The 26242-nt window shown below is 35.2% G+C and overlaps 1 protein-coding gene across 2 annotated transcripts in view; it reads left to right on the top strand.

Moving 5' to 3' along the window:
- PCDH17 (protocadherin 17) overlaps window positions 1-25913 on the top strand; it is an 81920-nt gene extending 56007 nt beyond the window's left edge. The window contains exons 4-5 of one of the 2 annotated variants that reach the window (XM_042838928.1): window positions 16595-16669; window positions 24681-25913. In XM_042838928.1, the coding sequence (XP_042694862.1) occupies window positions 16595-16669; window positions 24681-25363 (758 nt within the window). In that variant the 3' untranslated portion in view covers window positions 25364-25913. The remainder of the gene's footprint in view (window positions 1-16594; window positions 16670-24680) is intronic. The other variant, XM_042838930.1, reaches the window with a different exon arrangement.
- Window positions 25914-26242: the final 329 nt, after the last annotated feature.

Below are 26242 nucleotides of genomic sequence, written 5' to 3'. Positions count from 1 at the left end.
GTTGATTATCTTAATGAATGATCTTGGAAAATGAGGGGAAAATAACATCTTGTACCTTTTTCTGCACTGAGGAACTCTTATATTTTAGTGGACCTTTTAAACATCTGTCAGGGTAACATTTTACATCTCTTTTAGGCTAAATGTCAAGTACTACTTGTTGAAATGAAGTATTGCAAAATGAGGAGTATTTATCATGAAACCATGATTACTTTTGCTATGTACACTGAGTTTATGTCAAAAGTAGAAAAGCAAAGTGAACCTATTTTGAAGATAAGAAAACACATGGAATCATAGAATCATAGAATCACAAGGTTGGAAATGACCTATAAGATTATCTAGTCCAACCATCTTCTCATTACCATTGCTACCACAAACTCAACCATGTCTCGCATCCCTTCATCCAGATGCCTCTTGAACACTGCCAGGGACAGCAACTCCACCACATCCCTTGGCAGGCCATTCCAGTGCCTGACCACTCTCTGAGAGAAAAAGTTTTTCCTCATGTCTAACCTAAATCTCCTCTGGTACAACTTGCAGCCATTTCCTCGGGTCCTGTTTGTTGCCTGGGAGAAGAGGCCAAACCCCTGCTCACCACAACCTCCCTTCAGGAAATTGTAGAGTGCAATGTAGTCTCCCCTGAGCCTCCTCTTCTTCAGACTAAACAATCCCAGCTCCCTCAGCCACTCCTCATAAGATTCGTGCTCTGGACCCCTCACCAATTTTGTTGCCATTCTCTGGAGCCTCAATGTCTTTCTTGTCGTGAGGGGCCCAAAACTGAACACAATACTCGAGGTGCGGCCTCACCAGTGCTGAGTACAGAGGGATGATCACCTCCCCCCTCCTGCTGGCCATACTATTTCTAATGCAGGCCAGGATGCCATTGGCCCTCTTGGCCACCTGGGCACACTGTCAGCTCATGTTCAGCTGAGCATCAACCAGCACCCCCAGGTCCCTTTCCTCTTCTCAATCATCCAGCCACTCGTCTCCAAGCCTATAACACTGCATGGGGTAGTTGTGGCCAAAGTGCAGGACCCATACAGTTATATACTGAAACACTGTCAACTTTTACACAGAATGTCTTAAAAAGAACCAGAAACCTTTCTGGAGTTAGGAAAAAAAAGGAAAAAAGGATAGAAAGAAAGAAGGAAAAAAAGAACAAACATCTGCAGGACATATTAAAAATATTTAAGCTAACCTATCAACCTATTTTTATGCTGGATTTCTGCATAATTATGTTGCAGACAAGGGGAAAATAAGAGATGTTATATAAAGATGGAGCATTAGAAAATGAGGCAATTCAAAAAATATATGTGTATTTTAAAGTATCTATAGCTGCCCCCATAGAAATTATTTTGGCAAGACTTTTAGGCAGCAATCTATGTCTCAAATTAATTGCCCATTTCTGCAAGGTAAGTGTAAACCAAAGTGTTTCTTTTTAGTCTGATCAGCTGAACAATTATACAGCTCCAATAATCCCCAAGTCAGTCTTTCGGAAAGCAGCAGAATGTTTCCTTAAGCAGTTTCCTAAAGTAGATTAAATGAATATGATATCAGGTCAGAAACTCTGTAAGCTCGTTCCTTCAGAAGTTTCTTGATTGCTTACACTTTGAGACTTTTTTCATACGTAAAAATACCTAAATAATCCATAGATTATGCATTTTCTTAATAATGTTTATGGAATAAATGCCACTAAATTACACTCGAGTGTTTTTCAATCCCTTTTTTTTCTCATTCTTGCATCACAATTTAAAGCATATTGAACTATTGTTTGGGTTTTTTTTAAGAATGTCCCAGTTTTTTGTTTATTTGTTTGTTTGTTTTCTGGCACTGAGCTTGAATGTGTTATAAAATTGTGGTCTCGATATAACTGTCTGAAAAAGGGGGCTGTAAATTACATGCATAGTTAATACATTAAATCCTTTCCATTACCTCTCCACTGTCCACTCCTTTTTGCCCTGAGTAGATTGTTTATTTCAGTGAAAGCAATTCCTGAATGGACCCTGTGGGTTTGACCAGTGGCCCTTAACTAAAGAAATCATGCACTTTAATGGCACTGCTACTGCACTTTTTGAGATATTTTTTCACGAGGTTAACATAAAAGCAGAGAGCACTGCAGGGAAGGGATTCAAAAGCAAAATGAATTCCTGCCCCAGTGTTTTAATTTTCCGTTTGTTAATGAAAAATACTTTATTTTTCAAGCATTCTCAACTTTGCTTTTCTTTCCTATTTTCACCCTACATAACACCACAAGTAGACTTCAGTCTCTGTTGAACTGTTTCTTTCAGGTAAGAAAACACTTGGTCTGCTGTCTGTCTTCTCTTGTGATCCAGATTTTACATGTGAGATTATAAAGTCGTGTAGGGTTTGTCTTTTGAAAAGTCACAGCTTAAAAAGTCACAGCTCAGAACTTGATAGATTATTTCTTGAAGAGCTTACAAGTAATTTGCTGAAGAAACTGCATATCCTTAAGTATCTTGTATTCAAAGAATTTGGATGGAAAATTAATCGGAAAAATTATTCAGAATTAATTCATTCTCCTATTCTAGTTCTTTGGTAGTGGTAGAACTTCTAAAAGAGAATACATAATTTAGAAAATGCTTATGCATAAAAAGAAACCAACCATGTCAACTTGTATGACTGTGGGTATGTAGTGTGTGCACGTGCATTTTAGAGATCTAGTTTTACATACTTTAATTGGAAGCAAATGACAGTAGCTTGGTGTTATAGTTGCTTAATACTACAACTGTGCCACTACTAGCAATCTCTGTAGAATAGCATGGTTCACAGATACCAGCAAGTTGATGGATCAGTCTGTGAAATCAGAACAAATCTTTCTTATGATTCATTTTTGCCACAGATAAGCCGTAAAACAGACAGTAGATTGATGGAGGTTTAGGTTTTCTGCTCTTGGTTTAAACAGTACATGTAGAACAGGTTCTTCTATTTTATTGCCTGAAGCTGAACTGTCAACATAAAAGATGTACAGACTTAATACCTGAGAGCTGGGCAGAGGAACTTCTTCCCACTTATTTAAGACTGAGCACCACACAGTATAGCTCATTACTGTCTAGTGTAAATTTGTTGAAAAAGGCATTTTTTGCTAAAGTGCATGAAATACTTTGCCTTGTTACTACCTGCCCTACTGCAAGACACAGGTACCAGTCAAGAATTAAGAAGATTTTAAATTAAAATGTCTGTTCATACTGTGAGATTTTCTGTATCTGCAAAACACATATCAGGCTTGAGACATTATTTCTGCTCTTTGCCACTGTGTATGCATGTGACCAATTTAGTGTCTCAGATACATAATTGTAGTCAGTATACAATTATGACTTTATTAAATCAGTACTTAATAATGAATAAATAGATAAATATACTAGAACTTATGACAATATGCCGAGTAAAATAGACTGAACTGATAACCATTTAGGTTTTGTTCAGCTTTGGAGATTAATTCTCTGGCTTATTTCTGTATATTTTTGTTCAGTGAAAAAGTTAAAATATGGACATTATAGAACTGTATCTCAAGTATTAAAGAGCATCGTCCTATATATTTTGAGAGGAGAATAGAGGAAGTGGAACAGGAACAGATAAACAGAAATACTTATTGTGAAACAAAAGAATGAGGAATACGAAAAAGGAAGAAAATAAAAATAACTATTAAAGAACATATAAATTTCCATGCAGTTGGCAACAGTTTAAAATTCATGCAAGTTAAAATACATCTCATGTAGATATTTTTTCTTTTCATCACTACAGATGCACATTTTTAAAAGCAGATTTTTTTTGACATACATAAAAAAGCACTACTGCCTTAATTCTTATTCATCTAATTTTGGATGAGTCCCAGGGAGGCGTGGAACAAGTTAATGTTCAGCTACACTCCAGTTTTTTTTACTCTTTTTTTTTTTTTTTTTTTCTTACAAAGCTAATTTAATTCTTAAATTTTGTTTATTGAATTGGTTACATAAATGTATAAGTATATACAAATATATTGCTGTATGTTCATAACACAGTGAAAACTGGAAAAAAAACCTTGACACAAAAAAATATTCTGCTGAAACACATTCTGGTTTAGGGCTTACTGGAGACAAACTTCTTTTGTGTTACGTAACAGTTTCTTTCAGTTTTGCTTAATACCAATTCAAAGGAGGAAAAACAAAAAGGCGAAACAATCAAACCACACAGAACACAATTAAAGTTAAGCACAATTATTTAGCACAGGTAAAGCTTGAGCTTCACAGCACTTACTTCTTACTGAGAAGAAGAAACTGCTTTGAGAGGTAGGTTTGGAGATTTTGGTAATCACTGCTTTGTTTGCTAGTTTATTTTTAATGGGATTTGACCCATAAGCAAATATGAGAAGAAGACACTAGGCCTTTCCTCTTATTCTATGTTGGCCAAAACATATTATTTAGGTACTTTAATTTTTTTTTTTTTTTTTTTTTTTTTTTTTTTATGTTGTATTTTTCAAAATGACTTGTTAAAAAAAATGTTCTTTTTTACTTATTTTTTAAATTCATGTAAAAAATGGCATGCTTAGGCATACTTGGTTTAAAGTTTCCCTTTTTTCTCCATAATGAAATTCAGACCTGACAGTTTATATTCATAAATTTCCCTCCCTTGTTTGCGCTGATCTTGAATGCCTATTAAAATTGTATCCAGATAAATGACATTTAAATTATTGTGGCCTAAATGTTTATAAAAAAGTGCGTTCTGCAGAATAATAAGTCTAAACTTGCAATCCTTATTTTATGCCCAATGCTTTTGCCTTTCCCACTCTCTCCAGTCCTTAAATTTTGATCTGATATCTAATAGAAATATGTTGGCCTCTTATGACCAAGTTGTCCTTTAATCTCTTGAAATTTATCCTTTCCTTAAACTTTGCTCAAAATATGAGAGTATAGAATCTACTCTGCTCAGTTTTTGGAAGTAGTACTAGGAGATCTGTGCACAAATTACTTTTCTCTTATGGAAGAGGTAGGAACATGAACAAGTTAACTTAAATCAGATCTTACTTGACTGGCATAGGAGAATATGAGTTTCATTAACTTATGTGATGTAAGACAGCTGGGCACAACAAGCTGGAGCATGTCTTCCAAGAAATTTCAGAACAGCTTCCTTGAATACCACTGTGAAATAAATAGCACAGTTTTGTACTAAGACCGATAAATCAAAATAGACCTTTCCTAACACGGAAACAAAATGAATCCTATCTGCAGCTCTGCTAATAATCTCTGCCAAAATTTCATGCAAAATATATTTCTTCTAAAAAAATATATCTTCTTCATTCATAGAAGACAATTTTGTATTTAGGGTAGAGAACCAGGCCTTTTTGTATACTTCTATTTAAAGGTGGTAGCCTACATCTCTATTTAGACACTTAGATTAATTCTTACAGCTATTTAGCAGTGGGATTCAGCTCAAATGTTGTCTAGGTTAAGGTAAACATTCTGTTGATTCTTTTAAGTAGATTTAAATTGGTATTTACTATAATAGGAACTTAGATACCTAGCTGGAGTATAAACCTCCTTCCTTGGAGTCATCTAAGTGTCAGAAACTGGGATTATGTCCCACTTCCATTCCACATGGAAAAAAGTATACAGCTGTGTGAACACCATAAAATATTAGTAGATGTTCACAGAATCACAGAATGGCCAGGGTTGGAAGGAACCGCAAAGATCATGAATCTCCAGTCCCCCTACCACAGGCAGGGCCACCAACCTCCCCATTTAACACTAGACCAGACAGCAGACCCAGGAGAGTCCGTCAGCATGCAGGAATTCCGTAGTGTGAGGAATCTGATGTCAGACACCTATCCTCATGGCTTTTGGTTCTTCTTTTATCCTCCTTTTCCTCCTGCCTACGTAACATCCCTGGGTGCTTGAGCAAGAGTCATGTGAGTACCCCTTGAGATGGCCATCATCCTGAGATAAGTCCACACAGAAGACCGCATCACACCTATTTAGCTGCAGCTCATCTCTCTCTCGCTGCCCCTGGCTTGTCCATCTGTGTCCCTCAGACAAAGGATTTCATAACCCTTGCCGAGGAATTGCCTGGACTTGTTCATCTCTGTCCCCAGCAAGCTTCGAGACACTGAAGTTAACAGAATAATATCTTATACCTTTCAAAGAGTTGATTCCCCTCCTGTTTGTAGGCTCCCTTTAGGTACTGAAAGGCTGCAATGAGGTTACCTCGCAGCCTTTTTTTTCTCCAGGCTGAGCAAGCCCAGCTCCCTCAGCCTGTCTTTGTAAGGGAGGTCCTCCAGTCTCCTGATCATCTTTGTGGCTCTCCTCTGGACCCTCTCCAACAACTGTCTTCTACTGGAAGCTCTAGACCTGGATGTAGTATTCCAGATGGGGCCTCACAAGAGCAGAGTAGAGGAGGACAAACACCTCCCTATCCCTGCTGGCCACTCCTCTTCTGATGGAGCCCAGGATACCATTTGCTTTCCAAGCTGCAAGAGCGCATTGTTGGCTCATGTTAAGCTTTTCATCCATCAGGACTCCCAGGTCCTTCTCTGCAGGGCTGCTCTCAAGGACCACTCCTTCCTTTATGGATGCCTGGGATTCCTCCGGATCAAGTGCAAAACCTTGCACTTTGCTGTGTGGAGCCTCATTAGGCTCACCTGGGCCCACCTTTCAAGTCTATTGAAGTCCCTCTGAATGGCGTCCCTTCCCTCCACTGTGTCAATCACACCACTCAGATTGGTGTCATCAGCAAACTTGCTGAGGGTGCACTCAATTCCGTCGTCGATGTCATTGATAAAGATGTCATTGATAAAGATTTTAAAGAGCACTTGTCCCAAGATAGTCCCCTGGGGGATGCCACTCATTACCAGCCTCACCTGGACATGGAACCATTGATGACCACCCTCTATCTGCAGCCTTTCAACCAGTTTCTTATCCATAGAGTGGTCACCCATCAAATCCACATCCCTCTAATTTGGAGACAAAGATTTGTTGGGGACCATGTCAAAGGCATTGCTCAAGTCTACGTAAATGACATCAGTTTAGTGTCAGAAGCAATCTGGACTCACTAGTGAACTTCTTTGCTCAGGCTTATCAGCTGTTCCACAAGGAGTCATTTAAAGATATTTTACATTGATTAGGCCAGACAGTGACATTTGAAAAACTTAGACAGTATGTAATTTACAGTAGTGTTCACAATCTCCTTGGTGCTTTGCTCATACTCAAGAAAAAGAAGACTTGGTTAGAGAGATCAGTATTTCAAAAGCAATTATGGAAATAATAATAATAATAATAATAAAATGATTTGATTTTTAGATGCATTTTTCAAGTTTTATTTTGTTTTCATTTTTAGAAATTCCTGAAATTTCTGTGTTTGTTTGACTGGTTTCTTGGTTACTAGAAGCTTTTGAAACAGTATCTACCCAAGCACACAGGGCTCATAAATAAGTTTCTGCATTTTATCTGGATATAGACATCTGTAATAGAATATATAATTGCCCAATATAACTGAAAAAATGTTTATCTCAGATTATTAAAAACTGGAGACTCTTGACTGAAGGAAACAATTATCAGTGCCTGTTACCAAGAAAACTTCAAATGGACTTACCTTTCAATACATCAGTCAATAACAAAAAAAAAAAATTGCAGAAAATAATCATTAATTAGTTCCATAGCTCATGGAACTATGTATGTATGTATGTATGTTTTGTTAGCAGGTTATCATACAGAGGGTAAAGTGAAACTGCATGTTTAGCATGTTTGTCATTGGACATTTCATAAAAGTGCTTTCTTGCAAATGAGAACAGCTTGACTTTTTTGTACTTTTATAATTGCAGTATATTAATAGCATAATTTTTTTTTCATGCATATGGAAGATGACAGCTTTGTTTCTGTAATAAATATTAAATGATATCCTTTGAGCATCTATGTTTATGTATCTGTATGAAGATCTCTCTGTCAAATTGTCAGTGGGATACAAATCTGCTTTTGCCCTGTAATTTTGCCCCAAATGGTCTCTTTTGCCAAGATCCATTTTATAATTCCAAAATTATATGCACATCAAAGACAAACAGTTTAAAATGAATAAATTGCTAGGTAATTATTTTGTAAAATTTTTGGCAAAGCTGAATTTTCACAGATGAACTTCACGTTCAGCAGCTTTTCTGTGTAAATAGTGTCAATATTATGTGCCCTAATTCAGGAACATAATGTATTCGTGCTTGATTTTGATCATGTGTCACTTCCTTAAAATGAACAAAATTGTATATTCCTTCTGAAAGGGATTAAAAGTGAAAAGTGAAAGTATGTAACTTGACTTGAATATCAAAAATCATGGAACTTTATCATGTGGGCATGCAGCATACCTGAAGATGATGTTTTAAAGTAGTTTTTGTCCTTTTCCTGTCTATAACACTTCAGACCTTTCCTGTAATTTTGGTGGGCAGAGAGAGATTTTATACAGGCAGAATAAATCTTACATCAGGTGTGTTCTAGCCCTCAGCCTGTTACTACATTTTAAGATATTCACATGGCACAAGTTAAGGATTTTATCTATATTACAAATCTGATCTCAGAAGGCTTTACATTTCCCATTGCAGCCTTTGATAATTCAATTAGTCTCTCAAAAATTTGGGAATAGCTGATAAATTCACTTTAATGTTAAATCAAGTACCCCAGCAGGTTTCACTTAATATGATTGCTTCTCAGGGAGTTGAGCTCTAGAGGTGATATCTCCCAAATGGAGACTTTCACAAGGAATACATGGGCCTTGAGAACAGATTAAAAGAAGTATTTGTACCAGCATATATAATAAAGTTGCAGTGATCTCATTCACTCAGATGGTTGTCCATCTATTTTAAGTTAATTTAATCAGCAACCTTAGTTTTCTTCATGGAACAGATTCCATAAACATGATGAATGATCTCAAGAACTGAGAATGTCATTACGCAAGCTGATTTTAACCCTTCCCTTTAAACACTGTCTTCAGGGATTCCCAAATCCTATTGGCAGATACTGGTTGCTGAATAACAAGTAGGAGGGGATTAGCTACATCTGCATTGACCATGTCTTCAGAGAATGCTAACAATAATGCCAGTTCTGATTGTCTACCTCTAGGAAATGAACAAAGAGTATGTGTTACATGAACAACAGGATTTAGTGTGGTAAATAGATGGAGGTCCCCATAGAAATCAGAAATAGCAAAGCAGAGAGAGAAAAACCCAAACAAGAAAATGCTGCATAAGAAAATGGTTCTAGCAACCAGCTGGTATTAATAGGTAGATTGTCATTGACCTTCTATATAGGATTACAGTCTTGCTAGAAGGAAGACTTGAATTTTAGATGTATTCATCCATGTCATCAGAGATACATGTTATTATCAAAGAGAAGGCTAACTGCAACAGTGGAAGCATACACAAAATGTTGTATTTTCTTTTTCAGAAATTGAAAATAAATAGTGACCAAAGTATATATATCCCTCTGTGTGGAATGCTTTATTTTGTATTTTTATTCCACTTTTTCCTGTTTGAAATTAAATGGGAAATTATATTCATTGATAATTTGCTCTTTGTTTTATAAAAGAGATTCTCACAGTAAGCAAAGTATAATGTTACTTTAGATACTATTTCTTTCAAAGGAAGAGTTTCAATCAAATTAATTTCTGATGAATTCGAGGGAAGTTAAAGAGAGACATTTTGCATAAACATTTAAAATTAATATATGATTTCATTTTTCTTACTTTAAAATTAGATTACATAGTAGCTTCTTTCTATGCAGTTAACCTATTGAAGACTACTACTACTAGTAGTTTTATATTTTTTTTCATACAATTTTATCATTGTTTTTCCTTAATATACCAGTAGGGGTTTTTTTTCTGTTGAAGCTGAGAATATCTATTTCAAGATAAGATGGCTGAAAATCTGAAAGCAGTTTGTAATATCCAGCTGTAACTGAGTTTATTCAAATATCACGTAAACCAGTAGGCTGTAGTGGCTAAATGTAACCATGCTAATGTATCACAGAAACATTTGAAAATGCGGATGTGCTCTACAGGATTACCATCATTGATTTTCCACTTGATTATCTTTAAAAAAAAATAACTGCTAAATAAGCATGTCATCTTTTCAGAGGACTGTGACTGATGTTTTATGAAAGTTGTTGACAGTGTGGGGATCCCTGTTTATCATCTCAGCCTGACTCCCTCAGAAATGCCATCACTTAATCAAAAAGCATATGCCAAATTTAAACTGATAATTTATTTAAAGAAGGGATGAATATTTGGGCTGATGTTGGAAAGACATAGATATAATAAATGGGAAAGCTTAAGCCTACTGAATCTTTAAAATAGGAATTTTGAGCTCAGAACCATTTCTGGGAATGAACTCAGTGATTGATGGGTGTTTGAGGTATGTTATTCTGTACCAATAAATTTTATTTTGGCATATTGTATATTTTGTATTTTTGAGAATCTCAGAAAACCTAAAATCTCATTTTGAGTTCCAGAGCTATCAATTCTGCATTCTCAGAACAAGCAGGAAGGCACGAAGAATCTGATACATAAAGCTGTCTTCCTCTTAATTTCCTAGTAATGCATAATTTAAACACATGCTTTGGTAATATTTGCAAAAGATTTGTAGGTCTGAACTGTTGATATGAGAGCAAATTGGAATTTAGCACTCTTCTGCATACTGCTCAGTGCCATGAATTTTTTGGGATTCAGAACTCGGAGCCAACAGAACCTGGGCAGCAAAATCAAGGTACAGTGGCTCAGGAGATTTGGTGGGGAGTTTGGCTCTAAATTCAATCAGGAGGAAGGATTATGTGCTGCCTACTATCCCAGCTTGCTCTGTACATGAAGTGCAGCTGATCAGCTGCTCTAAATTTATCTTGCTAAATTCCTGGCAATAAAAATATAAAATTAAATAAAATTATAAAGAATTATTCATACTGGTCAAACATTTTGCTTGTATAAAGGTGGCAGCCTTGTACATCAGCAAAGCCGCTCCCTGCTGTAGCTCTGACGAGAAGTCAGAACCAGACTTCTTGTCAAAGGAACCATAGCTGCTGTCTTGTGGAGGGAATGGATCAGCTACAGTTTTCCTCAGTGAAGAGGAGCAAGTTCTTGTGTGTTCCTGCAGGCATTCGAGGTGCAGTACATTGAAGGAAATTTTACTTGTGAAAGATACAGTAGTTCGCCATTAGTGTGGCAGCACAACATTAGAGAAAAAAAATAAGTTGTTTTGCTTTTGCATAGAAATATCTCAGTGGAAAAAGAATTTTGATCTGACTAGACAGCAAATGAGCATTCTGTAAATATCCTGAAAGTTACACATGCAGGTAATCTCTAGAAAATTCCTTTGCAAGGGGTCATTTTTCATACTAACATGGACACATTAGAAGCACATCTTGGAAAAGAGTATTCATAATGCTGAGTTACACACCTAAGTCCCATTCAATAAAGGAAAATTGGGCCCTTAGACTTGCAACAAATGATAAGTTAAGTGTTAAAAAGCTTTACCAATTAACTGAAAAAGTCAAACCATTGTGTGTATGTGTCTCTGAAATAGAGGTAGGCAACTTCAGAATCTACCTGAATGCACACTGCCTGTGCATTTAGTGAAGGTAGTATTTTACCTGGCATGTATTACCAAGTGCAAAGTAACTCTTTGAATCCACTGTTCTCCATTGTCTCTAAATTCATCATAACAATTCTAGCTAATTTTAATTGCTGGAAATTAGATTATATGGTTGTCTCTGCTTCTAAAAGATTATTCATTTTCTTATAGCTGCTATTAAGCATCAGATAATAAAATGATATTCAGCACCTCAGTCCACTTTCTGTGCACATTTTTTTAATCCTTTGACCGATGAGAACTCTCCCAGAATTTCTTAAATTAGATGAAAGATCTCATTTGTCTCCTTGTTGCATGCTAGTGAAGTTTAAAGAAGAGAGCTAATAAAATTATAGTTTGCCTTCATACTCAATACGATTTAATGTACCTGATAGGACCTGCAGATTCAGCCAGGTCATTTGATGACTGCATAGTTCAATTTTGTAACTTTAAGGAGTATCCCAAACAGACTTAGGCAGTTATATTTGCTTTAGGAAAGCGTATGCTTTATAGTCTTTCTTGTAGAAACAACTTCTTGTAAAAGATGCATGTTAAGCATATTTAACTTTGTTACCATGGATGATGGCAGATGTCAAATTATCAATACTGATTATTGTTTGTGTTTATTTGTATTACTTTGCTGGAGAGTTTGAGATGAACATTGACAGGCTAAAATAACTTCCAAAAGTCTTCAGTTTACTGTTCATTCTATGCAACTACCTGCATCTTTTAGAGTATTACTGTTCTGCATGGTCTGACTAACCAAAGAACAGGATTTTCCATGCTCTTTGATCTCTTCAAAATATATTGAAATCAGAAATCAAGTGCTTTGCCTGAGTTTGACTTCACTGGCAACAGTGAGCAGAATAATTTATTAGAATGTAGAGTCACCCTAACATCACCTAAAGAAATTATGACATATCTTCAGAATAGGTCCAACTATGTCTGGCAAATACCTGAGAGGTCTGAAGTCTAATATGGATAAAAGAACATGGAGGTACAACCAAGAAAGTTTAAAAAAAAAAAAAAAAAAAAGAGAGAGAAGACCTTGCCAATAATGCAAAAATAGCTCTAAGAAAAACAAAAAAAAACAAAACAAAACAAACAAACAAACAAACAAAAAACAACCTATAAATGTCCTATTATTTATTTCCTTTGCATTAATCACATAGGTTAGAGGATTTTTACATACTAATACTAAGGACAATTAAGTCTGTTTAACACAGAGACAGATGCCAGATGTATTCATGTAACAGTTACGGAGGAAGCATATGCATAGTATCAACTCTACAAATAGTCAGGCTCCCTAGGTGCTCAACAGTTTTGAAGCTATGGGAGGGAATGTTTTTATGTTAGAACATTTTCCCTTGGTGGCAGCAAATTAGCTGCCTTGTATCCATCTTCAGCTGCAACTGGGAAGTCACTTGAGAGCTTACAAATAAGTTTAGCGCTCTGCTAAACTGTGTGTGTCTTAGATACCTGAGAAGAAAATGTACTATGTGTGTGTTGTAACAGATGAGCTGAAGAAAAAGAAAAAAAAAGCTTGTTTTCTTGCTTCCTGTAAGACAATTATTTTATATGTTAGTTCCTTACAGAATTTATGGAAGGTCAGACTGAGCCACTGAGCCTTAATTTCAAACACAGTGCTTCTCATAACATTTTTTTTGTCTTCCTGGAAGTTAAGGCAATCATGAGATCCAGTTTTCTCCCCTTTTCATTAGCTGTGAATGGAAAATGAAAACTAAAAAAATCTGGAATTGACTCTTGTGTTTTCTATCCAAGAGAACAAAAAAAGTTGAGAGGAGTTGCACCCATTTAAATGAAATCATGGTGGAAGGTATGCATGAAACTGTAAATGATGTAAATATTACAATGTTGGCTTCCAATAAATGGAAAAATATTAAAAACACTCAAAACTGAATCGTATTTTGCAGCATTTTATAGCATGTCTGTCCTATTTCTAAGGGTATAGCATCCCCATCATCTCTGCACAGTAACGATTTTCTTAAAGATATATAACATAGACACTGACTGACATATTCTGAATCCTTCAGCAGCTTTAAAGGTAGCAGCTACAGCTTCTACTCACTTTGGCAGAAAATGTTTAACTTATCTATTACCTCACTGCTGAGTTTCCTTCAAAGGGTTTTTGTACAAGTTATCTGAGGGCACCTGTAAGAGCAATTACCTTGGCTACATCTGACTTGGTGGTGGTTTTTGTAATTAGCTTTTAAGTCTACTTCCAGAACTGAAACACATTTCTTATAGGAATTTGACACCAATGAAAGATTTCCAGAGACCAGAAAAATTACTTCTACTGTTTAGCAGTCTTAAAAATTGAAGATATTAGTGAAAACAATGAATACATGATGTCAACATCTTAGAAAATAGATCCTAAATTATCCATTTTTCTTAAAGATATGTTTGGTCATGTCACAGTCCTCTGACATCAGTATAATAAACGAAGCTGTAACAAATGCAAAGACGACAAGTAAAATTATGACTCTCAATTGAGCAGCTCAGATGCTGCAAATAAAATAACTGCCAGGAGAGATTTTCTGTTTCAGTGTTGCTAATATATATAGTCTCCTTGATCCTTGAAATAGATGAAAGAGATCTTGAACATAGGGGTTTTGATGAAATATCTGGGGAAATGAAGACATGCATACCCTGAAATCATCTTTAGTACCTTTTGGAGATTCATTTACAGTTCATGGAGAACTTGAAAATGTTTTATTCAATCTATTTACATGTACAATTTTCCTTACCAAAATATTTATATTTAGAGAGTCAAATTTAAAAAGGCATCCCTTATTATTTCTTCTGATTGATCTAATTAAAGCACCATGCAGGGAGAAAGCTAAGTAGGAAAGCATTATGAAACTCGAATTCCTAAAAGAGTGCGGGTGCTCCATAAACTGGCACAAGGGTATTCCCATTCTAAGATCTCTTTTGAAGGTAGTGATAAAACATAACACCAGCAATCTGCTAAACAATAGTCTAGGGCACCATCTAATCAAACAATAATGAATATGCTACTTATCATGGCACAGGGAGACTCCATATGAAACTGTTAAATTATTTATTTTCTTTTTCTGGGAAGATATGTCTGTGTCTCTGTGTCCAAACAAGAGTTCCTTAAGATGCCTGAACCTCTTAAGTTGTTTTTTAGTCCTGTGACCAAAATCGTTCTTCCTCCTGCTTGATCAGATGCATTACGCCTCCCATGAAGTCCAAAGTGTAAGACATTTATATCAGCCTTTTGAAGCAAAGAATGTTACCCAGTGGGCTTTTCCATCTATCAGTATAAAACAGACATTGTCACATTATGCCTGGTAAAAGAGATTTTAACTGTAAATCCAGGCATGCTGGTAGGTACATGGGGGAAGCTGTATTCCTTTTTTCACCAAAGTAGCCAGATTTTGAGTGATTCAGCATGAGTATAACCTTTAGAAATATCTTTTCTGTGTGTGAGAGAGAGATTCTGCAAAGGAGAACTGCATTTGAAAAGCTTTCATGTGTTGATCCATTATTGGATAAAATTGAACTCCTATACAGAACCTTATGTTCTTCAGTTCAAGAGAATTTACCTATATTCAGAATGTAGAGCCACCGAAACATACAGAAACAGATTTGTCTGGAAGCCTGTTTTTCTCCTCAGTTGCACCCTCATCAGTCAGTGTCTGTAAACAAGTTGTCACATCCAAATTTGAAACAAGCTTACAAAGCAAAAAGCTTAGTGCTTTGTAATTAAAGATTTGTATGCTGAGATAATTGGCAACTGGTGAGGAAGGCTCACCAGTATAATATATAGCTAATCATTGGTGGCTTGACAGTGTGACAAAAGAGGATACCTTATGAAGCTTTTACATCAAAATTTTCAGGAAATGTCAACAGCATGGTTATATTTTCATTAAGTTTTTTCTTTCTTTCCCATACATTGCTTTTGTCTGTTATAATTACTTGTTACCTTGTCTCTGGATGTACAATCTATCATTATTTGTATAGGATGCAGCAATATGGGGCTGCTTAATTACTGGATACTTAAACATCACAACACAATACACAGTGTTAGCTTTTACTAAATGTTACAAATTAGATACGGAAATTATTGATATTGGAGTGTTAGTACAGAAATAATCTCACAGTAAAAGCTGTGGAACTGCCTTGATCGAGAGAAAGAAAATATGTTATATAAAGATATTTCTTCTAACAGATCCTCAAGCCTACTTCCTCCTGCTAATCACTGCAGTTTCGTCACCTTTCTTTTCCAGGAAGTGGCTTTTGGGCTCTGTAAGATTTACTGTTTAAAACCATGAACTTGTCAAGTCACTAAAGTTGCCTGGTAGACTGCTAAGTGCAGAGTTGGCATAGAGAGTCCATGTACATTCCTGCCTGCAGTGCTGGACTAGGAAGGGCTTTTACAGCAGGATGGGGAAGAAGCCAAAATATCTTTTCATGACTGCCATGTGGTACTTTTGATGCAAATTATGGAAGGTACCAGTCTGACTTACAGGTGAACTTTAGAAACCAAAACTGGGTGTCCATTCTTAGCCTCTCCTCTTTCTTCTTCAGTAGGAAGAAATTACTACTCGGAGAGGCACTCTTCCTCACAACTGCCCCAGCTAGATAGGAAAGCAGATAATGAAGCCTCCAGAAGCATCCTTCATTTCTTCTGAGTGATTTTGTCAAGTTGCTGCAATAGAACATAAGCAACAGTTTCTAGGGCAGCTCAGCTCCCATTAAGGTTGTGGGGGGTTGTTGGGATGTCCTTTGCCTTTTCAGTGTGTGGGGCTGGAGTATGTTCTCAGTCCACTGTCTGCTATGAAAGGGCTGTGTTTATACATTGAGAACATACATTTGAGAAGCGTATGGATAAATGTCAAAGGGCATGGGTTATGCCCAGAACATGATAGAAACTGTTTTTTGTGCCTTGGAAGTTCTGACAATGTTGGGAATTTTGGAAGCAGAGCCTATTCCTGTCTGTGACTCACAGGTCTGATTTGCCTCCAGAACAGCAAGGCAGAGGCCAAAGACCCATTGTTGGGATCTGTGGACCAGCCCGTTGTGAGGATGGAAAATTTTCAGGTAATGAAAATGTTTTCTTGCTGTTATGCTGTCTTTAACTAGAAATATATGATTGCAATTAAATTACGTTGTAAATATGAATTCAAAGCATGTTTATGTAAAAAAAATTAATAATAATAATTAAATGTTCTGTAGTGCTTATTGTATTACTGCAATATTTCTCCAATATTTATGGTCTTGGACAGCTGAACTAGAATTAAATCCATAAGCTCACCAGCTTCTTTTTACATTAAAATGCCTTATGCCACGTCAACATTAGAAATATATTCTATTTATCCTCTGTCCAAAAGATAAGTAAGCAACCAAGAAAACAAAAACAAAACCAAAACAAAACAAAAACAAAAAAAAGGGAAAACTTTGTAAGGATTATAGGCCTCAAATGCTTTGCTTTAATATCAGAAAAAGACCACAAAATCTAAGAGGTTTAAAAAAGTGGCGTTCTGTTCTTATTTTACTGCCAGTCATACTGCTAATCTGAACTACATAATTGCTTTACCTAACAGAAAGGAGCCTTTAAACAGACAAGCCAATATAAATACTGAGAATGGAGACAGCTCTGTTTAATAACAGCAAACATGTGCATAGAAGTATTTGTTTACCTCTGCTCATTTATGTCAAAATCAATTGTAATTAAACAGGAATACAACCACAGAAGAAGCACTTTAGCTGATTGTTCTTGTCAGAAGTATCATATAGCCATAGTCCTTAGGACGTGTCAAAGAAGCCCATTATTTTCCTCTTCTAATAAATATCTACATACCATCCTTACAGTTATTCAGTAAAGGCAATTGCCTGTCTCAAATCCAAAGCTTTTCAGGTGTATTACAGGAATTGGAGTTTTGAAAGGGATAGTTATTTATATTCTCCTTTGGACATGAGCTGTTTATTGTTCATCTGTTTATACATATGTACAGAAGATACAGGTCATGTCTATTTTAAGTTATTAAAATACACAAAACACTTCATTCTACTAACCTAAAGGAAATACTGTTCCTTTCCAAGCCCTTCATAACATGTTTGTGGTCAGATCAGAGAAATATGCGCTACAGAACATATACCTTGTTTCATTACTGAGTCAATTCTTAGTGGAAATACTTTTAACAATGAACACAAATGCACAAAATCAAGGGTAAAATGATAGAAAGTCAGTGTGAACTGTATATATGCATTCAAATATTAGTCTCTTTCTTTGTAAAGCAAAGCAAGGGTCAGTAAATACGTGAATCACTGCCCCCTGTGTAATGCAATGAATAATAGAGTATTTCAACAGTGAAGGTGGATAGCAGTGTCCAACTACAAGCTTCAGAAAGAATATACACTTTTGTTGATCAGTCCTCTAGTGTATTTTTCATTTGGAGCTGTTATCATTGAGGCATTCCAGTGAACCATCCCTGAAAATTATTGATTATTTTTTAGCTTCCGTATTTACAGAAAAGAAGAGGAAAAAAATCACATCTATTAGAAGGAGTTATTAACGTGATAGTAAAAACTAAGTGTCACCTGTTGTAAGAGAGGTAAGGAGTAAATGAGCAGGACGTCTGGAGGAGTAATTTGCATTGCCTAGGTCAATCAAATATAACAAAATATTCACTATTAATTATGTATTAATTTATACAAATACTAAATTAATCTTCACTAATGGGCATATGTTTGTAAAGAGGAACACTTTTGTTTTACATTTTGTGAGTAACAAACTCTTGGAAAAGAATGGACATGAATGACAATTTACCAAGTCAAATCTTATAAATTATGACCCAAATTGTGTCTGCTTTGCTTCACTTCAAACACAATTTGATAAAAGCATTTACAGGTTTAGGGAGAAAAATGATTTTATATATATATGCTTGTGTATGTCCAGGCTTTTGTGAAGGTAACATACACATACATACAAACATATATTTTAAATCTGATTTTCGTTATGCTCAGACTTTCACATTCCTCATTGCATTACATGGTGTACTTTTATACAGACTACAGTTTTCTTCATCTTACGAGGTATATTTCTTGGAAGTTTTTATATGCTGAGGTTTTATGTACAGGGATTGCTTACTTTTTGTTTGCTTTGCAGCTTCATGTATGTGTGTGCAATTAAAATAATTAGGGCCCAACTTAATTGGAAAGCTATTAATTTACGAAGTCAGTTTGGCTACAGTAAGTCACTGTTGTGTTTTTTGCTTTTCTTAAGATAAAAAATTACAAATTTCTCTGTTATCATTATGCTAATTTTATGTGATTAATAATTCAATTGCAATATCTCAGTTTTAGCCATTGAAGGAAGCCAAATATCCAAAGCATTAATCAATTAATTAGTAAAATATGTTTACAGTGAAATCAGTACCTGTATTTAAAGGTATTCATAGTATTTATGAGGAAAGAATAGAAAATTAAACAAGATCATCTTTTGCAACAAACTTGATACAGAATGCAGACGTTAATTACTAACTTCTCTATTAAGGCAGAATAAAATACGTAACATGTGTCATAGGTTACACTAAAATGCATACCTTGCATTGCAGTTTATATTTTTCCAACATATTTTTTTTCCTAAACCATCTTAAATTTCAGTACAGTGAGTTTCCTATCTAGGTAACTATTGTTTCCAGACAGCTTCTTTCTTCTTTCTTTTGATGGCAGATAATTTAGCAGCTCTATTTTTGTGTGTGTTCTCCCTGAAGTGCATGAAGCACTTCTGACTGTTTACCCTTAGAGCTCCAGAGAATTTGGAAAACCTCTAGGTTGCTTCTGTTTATTGTACACTCTTGCACTGTTAAAGGTTTATTTTCAACTCGAGGAAGACAATCATAGAAATAAAGACCAATGTTGCATATTGCTCTACCAGCGCATCTTGATGGACAGTGCAATGTTTTACCTATTTTATGTATATATATTTATATATGTGCCTTTAAATTTATTCAGTTCTGTCACAAACGCTAATTTGGCCTTTGGTGGTGATAGTTCATTTCATATTTGTAGTTTCTACTGCTAGTACTAAGTGGGCCTGCTCTATTTTTCTCACTGTCTGTTATATGTAGCAGGCAAAATTACAAGCTAATAGTGAGATGAGTGGCTTATAATATATGATAATCAATATTTGAAATCCATTTCCCACAGCGTGATGCAAAAAAAGTGAAGTGAAAGATACAGATTTTCAAAACTAGAATACTGAAGCTCGTGAACCTGCCATGGATAGGTGGTTTTTACTTCAAGGTCAATCAGGATATTTTTCTTCACAAAACTGCCTTCTTTTTTTGGCTTCATATTTAATTCTCTCACTGCTAAGGTGCCCGAGGATCGGAAATGGAAAGTTAGTCAATACTATGAGTGTGAATGTAATCCTGCTGTAGCAAATGCAGGAAGCGAGAAGGGAAAAGAAGATGTGACATGCAATATACATGATATATATGCTATATGTTACATACCTCTTCTACTTAAAGAGATTGCCAGTGAAATTTGTATTTTTACTGATGCCAATGAATACTGCAAATACTGTAAGTTATCCTCATATTCAGCGTATGTGTGCACACATGAAGTAATAAATTCAAATCATAGAACGTAACTCAGTGACAAACAAATCAGTTTTGAAAACCTCAAAGCATAGTTTTTGGCACACTACTAAGTACCTAGTGTAGTTAATGCATTTCCAGTGGCTGAGAACTTCTCTGATCTCCATCTTCCATCTCAGGTTTGCTCATTTCAGTCTCAGTTTGGGGAATAATTTTATTAGCACAGTACAGCTAGGTTTTAAAATGAGTAGAAAAATGAATCTCTTATTACATAAGTTGTTCAGCTCTGCATTTTATATGTATATAGGTTGCTTTGAAAGTAATGCCTCCTATTTATTTCCGTGGAAACTACAACAGATATGAAGAATACAATAACACTGTCTGAAAGAGCAAACCTGAAGCTGCAAAACACTATTTTTCAATGCAGACACTACCATTAGCTATGCATTTTCACCGGTGATGAACAAGAGACTGAATGCCATGATCATAAAAATGTGTACGACCATCCGGAATCTGGTTTGTCTTCCGTGTCACTGTCACCTCTGCTGGAATGTACCACCTACCATCTCACTGTGCTTATACTCCTTGATCTCTGTAACCATTCAGCAAACATTGATGATATCAATTGGAGTAACTTTTTCTGCATGTAGTTCAATAACATCCCTTTGTTTCATATGCACATTCATGTCAGACATCATTTTGTCAGAGTGCCTCTCTGCTGCCATCTGTCACACAGCAACAAAATGCAATGAAATAGTGGCAGGGAGATTCAACCTCTATTGCCATACCATCAACTGACATTAGCCTCTGATGTCATGGGCCAAGGTAATAAAATAGGAGATACTACTTTTGAAGCAGCCTTTGTATATATGTTGAATGTAAAAAATGGAAAATTATGAAAGATAATTTTAAGTGGCTAAAGGGCTGTAAAATCTGTGAACTCTTAATGCATTAAATATGATTATTATGTTTTACAGACAGTACTACATTCTATTTATGTATTTATTTGTTTTCTGCGAGATATAAAGGAAAAAGATTATTTCTGCTTTCATGAAATAATTTAAAAGAGAGCAAAGTGATAGAGAGAAATCTTTGTTCATTGATTATGCAGTACAGAGCATTTAACAGCTGCTAACAAATGCATCATCTTTTTTTATTATTTTATTTAAAGGAATTGAAATTACATACATTAAAAAATGATGCAAAATGCAGATAAATTTGCAAAATAATACAGTTAGTTAGCAAAAATAAATTAATTTCCTAGAGAATCCTTTAAAAGAACCAAAAATTTTACTCAGCATTGTAGTGCATTCCATATAAGAGTAAAGTAATTTTAGATATAGGTTAGACAAAATCTTAAATGAAGCAGTTATTACTTCTCACTACTATCTAGACCCACTTTTAATGCCAGAGGCTATATTTACCACAAATCCATTCTCTAGTATTCAGACAAAGAGAAAAAATAACAGAAACAATTTAGAGAAAATATCTGCAAAATCTAAAATTTCAGAATTATTATGGAAAGGTCTTGGTTTGCATTGGCCTTGGAGCACTTTTTTTTTTTTTTTTTTTTTTTTAGTTTATTTCTGTTGGATTTCTATGCATAATGAAACCTAACCAATCTTTTTTATTATCTATTGCCCATTCCCTGTTAAAACTTGAAAATTTGAAACCTTCTTTTCTAGTATTTTTGCTCTATATATCCCATTTAGAATATTGTGATTTGATTTGTTTGAAATGCAGCAGCTGTTTGAAGCTGTGGAAGCTCTAGAAAACAAGATCCAAAATCTTAGTGGAGGTGAACTAATGGTTGGAATGAGGTGTCTAAGTTGTCCTTTATATGTATGAAATTTATAACTACATTTTTCATTAAGCAATTGTCCTGTATTTGTTGTGCCTGCAGGCATGAGTGCCAATTTCATCTTATTCGAGTGAAGCAAAATCAGAACTTTTCCTAGTTCTGTCAGTGTATTACAGTGTTAGGGCTGGGAATGTATTTTCATCTTGCTTTTCATTATGACTACTTCAGCTTGTATTGTACGCTAAAATCAGCATGAAGTTTGCTTATCCTTGGAGATCCCCTACAAATTTTATCTTTAAAGCATGCATGTTATATTCTTTTCCTCAAAAATCACTCTGTATCCTTCTCTAACTGTACTTCATTCTCTCTTGCTTTTGTTATTTCTTTTCTGAAAGTCTTACCATTCTTAGATTTAAGGAAGGAAGGAAGGAAGTATTTATACAGGATTAGAATATTTTTTTTCAAGAACTGTATTAAAAATTCATAGATCTAAGTAAATTTTGAGTAACATATCATTTTCTTATCATAAGTAACTAAATATGTAAGATTTAAAACCAGACAAGCCCATAAAATAAACCAAAGCAAAACAAAACAAAACACAATGAAACAAAAGTAAAAACCAAATTGAATTGATTCTTCTTTTTTAAAATTTATTATTATTATCATTATTGTTGTTGTATTTATTTCATTTATTAGACTAGATATTAGGAAGAAATTATTTACTGTGAAGGTGGTGAGACACTGGAACAGGTTGCCCAGATTGGCAGTGGATGTCCCCCACTTCTAAGCATTCAAGGCCAGGCTGGATGGGGCTTTGAGCAACCTGTTCTAGAGGGTGGTGTCCTTGCCTATAGCAGGGCGTTTGGAACTAGGTGATCTTAAAGGTCCTTTCCTTCAAGATTTTTCCCTTAAGACCCAAACCAATCTATGATTCTATGATTCTATGAATTATCTCACTCCAATTCAACTGATCATTGTGATGTAAGACAATTTTGAGTAAATTTAAACCATATTGTATTCATGTCTTTTTATAAATGTGAACAAATTTATTTACACTATTGGATACTCACAAAAGTAATGATTCTTCTATGTCAGGTTTATGCAGTGCAGCTGTCCGTGAATCTAGTGGTTATTTATAGACATCATGAGATTAAAGGGGGGTTATTTTCTATTATGGAAAGATTATGATCTGTTAGAATTTGTCCTATCATCAGGTCAAGAAGTTTGTTCAGCTTTTGTAAAGACCTGTTGTGGATGTCTTTGCAAATGTGTAAAATTAATTCTGACATATACACATACGCATACATATTTACAGGTTTTGTTGTTTTTAAAAAATATATATTTTTTATTTTATTTTATTTTATTTTATTTTATTTTATATTATGTTATTTTATTTTATTTATTTTATTTTATTTTATTTTTTAATTTAAAATCCAACTGGAATTTAAGGCATTTTGTACGTACTGAATTCCTCAAATCAAATTTGAAACCGGTATGTCCACTCTGTTGATCAAAATACTTAATAGCAATGTGTGGCTGATCAAAGCCCAGAGATACTAAAAGGATTTATGGGGTCATGATTGATTGGAGAGTACTGAAAAAATCAAGAAAGAAGTGAAGGTAATTTGCATCATAGCTGTCATTCCTGAGAAAAAAAGTAAACAAGACAAAAACAACCAGCCTTCAGAAAATCCTTGTTGAAAGCACATTTCTGGAATTTTCCTGCTTCCTGAAATTGAGTTAAGGTCATGTATACAATTTCAAAATGGTGAGTAGTGGTTCAAACATATTCTGTTACTTCAAAAATGCAGTCAAACTAAGGTTTGTAAAGTTTTGTAGCATGGGAAGTATTAAAATTTATGTTCTAGAAATGTAGTGAATTAATATATATATATATTTAACTGTATTCTTTGAAAGAAATAAGAATATAGAAATCCTACAATCATTATCATTTCAAATAGTATGTCATAATTTGTCATTCTTCCAAATCGTATGTATTGAGCAAATCCATTTTCAGTTATTGCACCAAAACAAAAATGGTAAAGCTGATTACATGATCCATACTCATGTCTAATAAAATTGCAATATGTGCTTTTTGACAAGCTTATATTTAATTCATTCTGATGGAAAATTCTAGTTCTCTGTTCTCAGCAGGAAAAGTAGGCTTTTTAAGAAAACCTTTTTATTTCGTGACTGTCATACAACATAACAATTACAAAAGAAATGGAGGTGACAAGAATGAAAAGCCAGCTTGCTGATTCTTGTGAAGTGTTTGTATTTCCAGAAAGGCAGTCATTGCTCAGTTATTTGATTTGAAAAATTAATCCTGATAATGCCTTTTGAGTTCTTTAAGTACTGCTCACTATTTTCTAGGATGAGTTTTACAGAACAAAGCCTAACAGATTTCTACAGCAGATTAGTTTACAGCTGAAGCTCAGTTCCTCTGAGAATGATTCTCTAATGACCCCTTTTTACTTCCACTGGGCTGTGTGAATGCTTTAATACATAGAGAATAGCATTAAATAAATCTAATGTCTCAACTAGTAGATCTATGCCATCCTTCTGAAATATTTTAATTATAGCTTTTCTTTTTCTCCGTAGTTAAGACACCAGATGTCAAGTAAGTCCATCACAAGTTGATCATAGATACTTCATTAAAGAAATCCACTTATAACTAGAGTTTTTCTCTTTCTCCTTTGTTTTACAGAACAAGAAGAATGTGTTAACTGCACAGATGAATGCAGAGTGCTTGGTCATTCTGACAGATGTTGGATGCCACAGTTCCCTGCAGCCAGCCAGGCTGAGAATGCAGATTATCGCACAAATCTCTTTGTACCCACAGTTGAAGCTAATGTTGAGACTGAGACTTACGAAACTGTGAACCCCACTGGGAAAAAGACTTTTTGTACATTTGGGAAAGACAAGAGAGAGCACACTATTCTCATTGCCAATGTTAAACCTTATTTAAAAGCCAAACGTGCCCTGAGTCCTCTGCTTCAGGAGGTTCCCTCAGCATCGAGCAGCCCAACCAAGACATGCATTGAGCCTTGCACCTCAACAAAAGGACCTCTGGATGGTTGTGAAGTGAAATCAGGAGCCTTGGCTGAACCAAACAGCCAGTACTTGTCAACTGACAGTCAGTATCTATCGCCTAGTAAACAGTCAAAAGACGCTCCCTTCATTACATCAGATCAGATGGCTAGGGCCTTTGCAGATGTGCATTCCCGAGTGAGCCGAGACTCGAGTGAGATGGACTCTGTTCTGGAACAGTTAGACCGTTCAGCCCGGGATCTAGGCAGGGAGTCGGTGGATGCCGAGGAAGTTGTGAGAGAAATAGACAAGCTCTTGCAGGACTGTCGGGGAAATGACCCTGTGGCCATCAGAAAGTGAGGGGGAAAATAAGGACAGGCTGGCAGTTACATTCCTCTTCTGCTGATTAAAACTAATAAAAAAAAAAATAAAATCCCCTGGTTGTAACAGATTTACAGGAATGAAGGAAGACCAATGCTGCTTTAAGGCTTTTAGTGAACATCTGAAGTGCCCACAAGTATGTTCTTTTCACTGCTCTTTCTTTTTGACAGATAACACTGGTTTCATTTTGACCAAACTTTCATTAGGACAGAGTCAAGTACACAAAGAACTATATGAATAAAGGAAAGACGGTGCCATTTTGACAATCTGATAGAAAGGTGTGAGAAAGGTGGAATGGAAATACGTCTGATACTTTAAGACTGTCCTCAATAGCTGATGCTGAATTTACTGTTTACGTATAAACCCCAAGAAAAACAGGGTTGAATATTTCTATTCTGTGGTGGATTGCCAGCAGTCACCACAGGCTTCTACAGAAAGTCCTAAAAGAGTTCTTGTAGTAGTCCAAGCGACACCAAACATTAACATTCATTTGTGGTAAACATTTATGTACAAAGTTATCTGCCACAAATAAGAGAGGAAAGAAGAAAAAAGAAAAAAAAAAAAAAAAAAAAAAAAAGAACAAGAAAACAAAAACAACACCATTCCAGATCATTTTTCAACCAGACATATCCTGATCATCAGTAAAACACTTCATATCATATTAAGATTAAATGTAAAATGATATAGTCCATCTTGTCCTGCACACACATCAGCTAATTCACTTGAAGAAGAAGAAAAAAAATAGTATCTATTTAGCATTTTAGTGTCCAACAAAACTATAAATAGTTAGTAGTAAGTTAAAAAGAAAAAAGAGGAGAAAAATATCTTTTAAAAAGTTACCTTTCAGGCTAATACACA

Source organism: Centrocercus urophasianus, unplaced genomic scaffold, assembly GCF_019232065.1.
Source record: "Centrocercus urophasianus isolate 14NV4802_14NV808 unplaced genomic scaffold, USGS_Curo_1.0 seq_9, whole genome shotgun sequence".
Lineage (NCBI taxonomy): Eukaryota > Metazoa > Chordata > Aves > Galliformes > Phasianidae > Centrocercus > Centrocercus urophasianus.
Note: the sequence above shows the minus strand (reverse complement) of the source record. Positions and strands in the feature narration are given on the sequence as shown.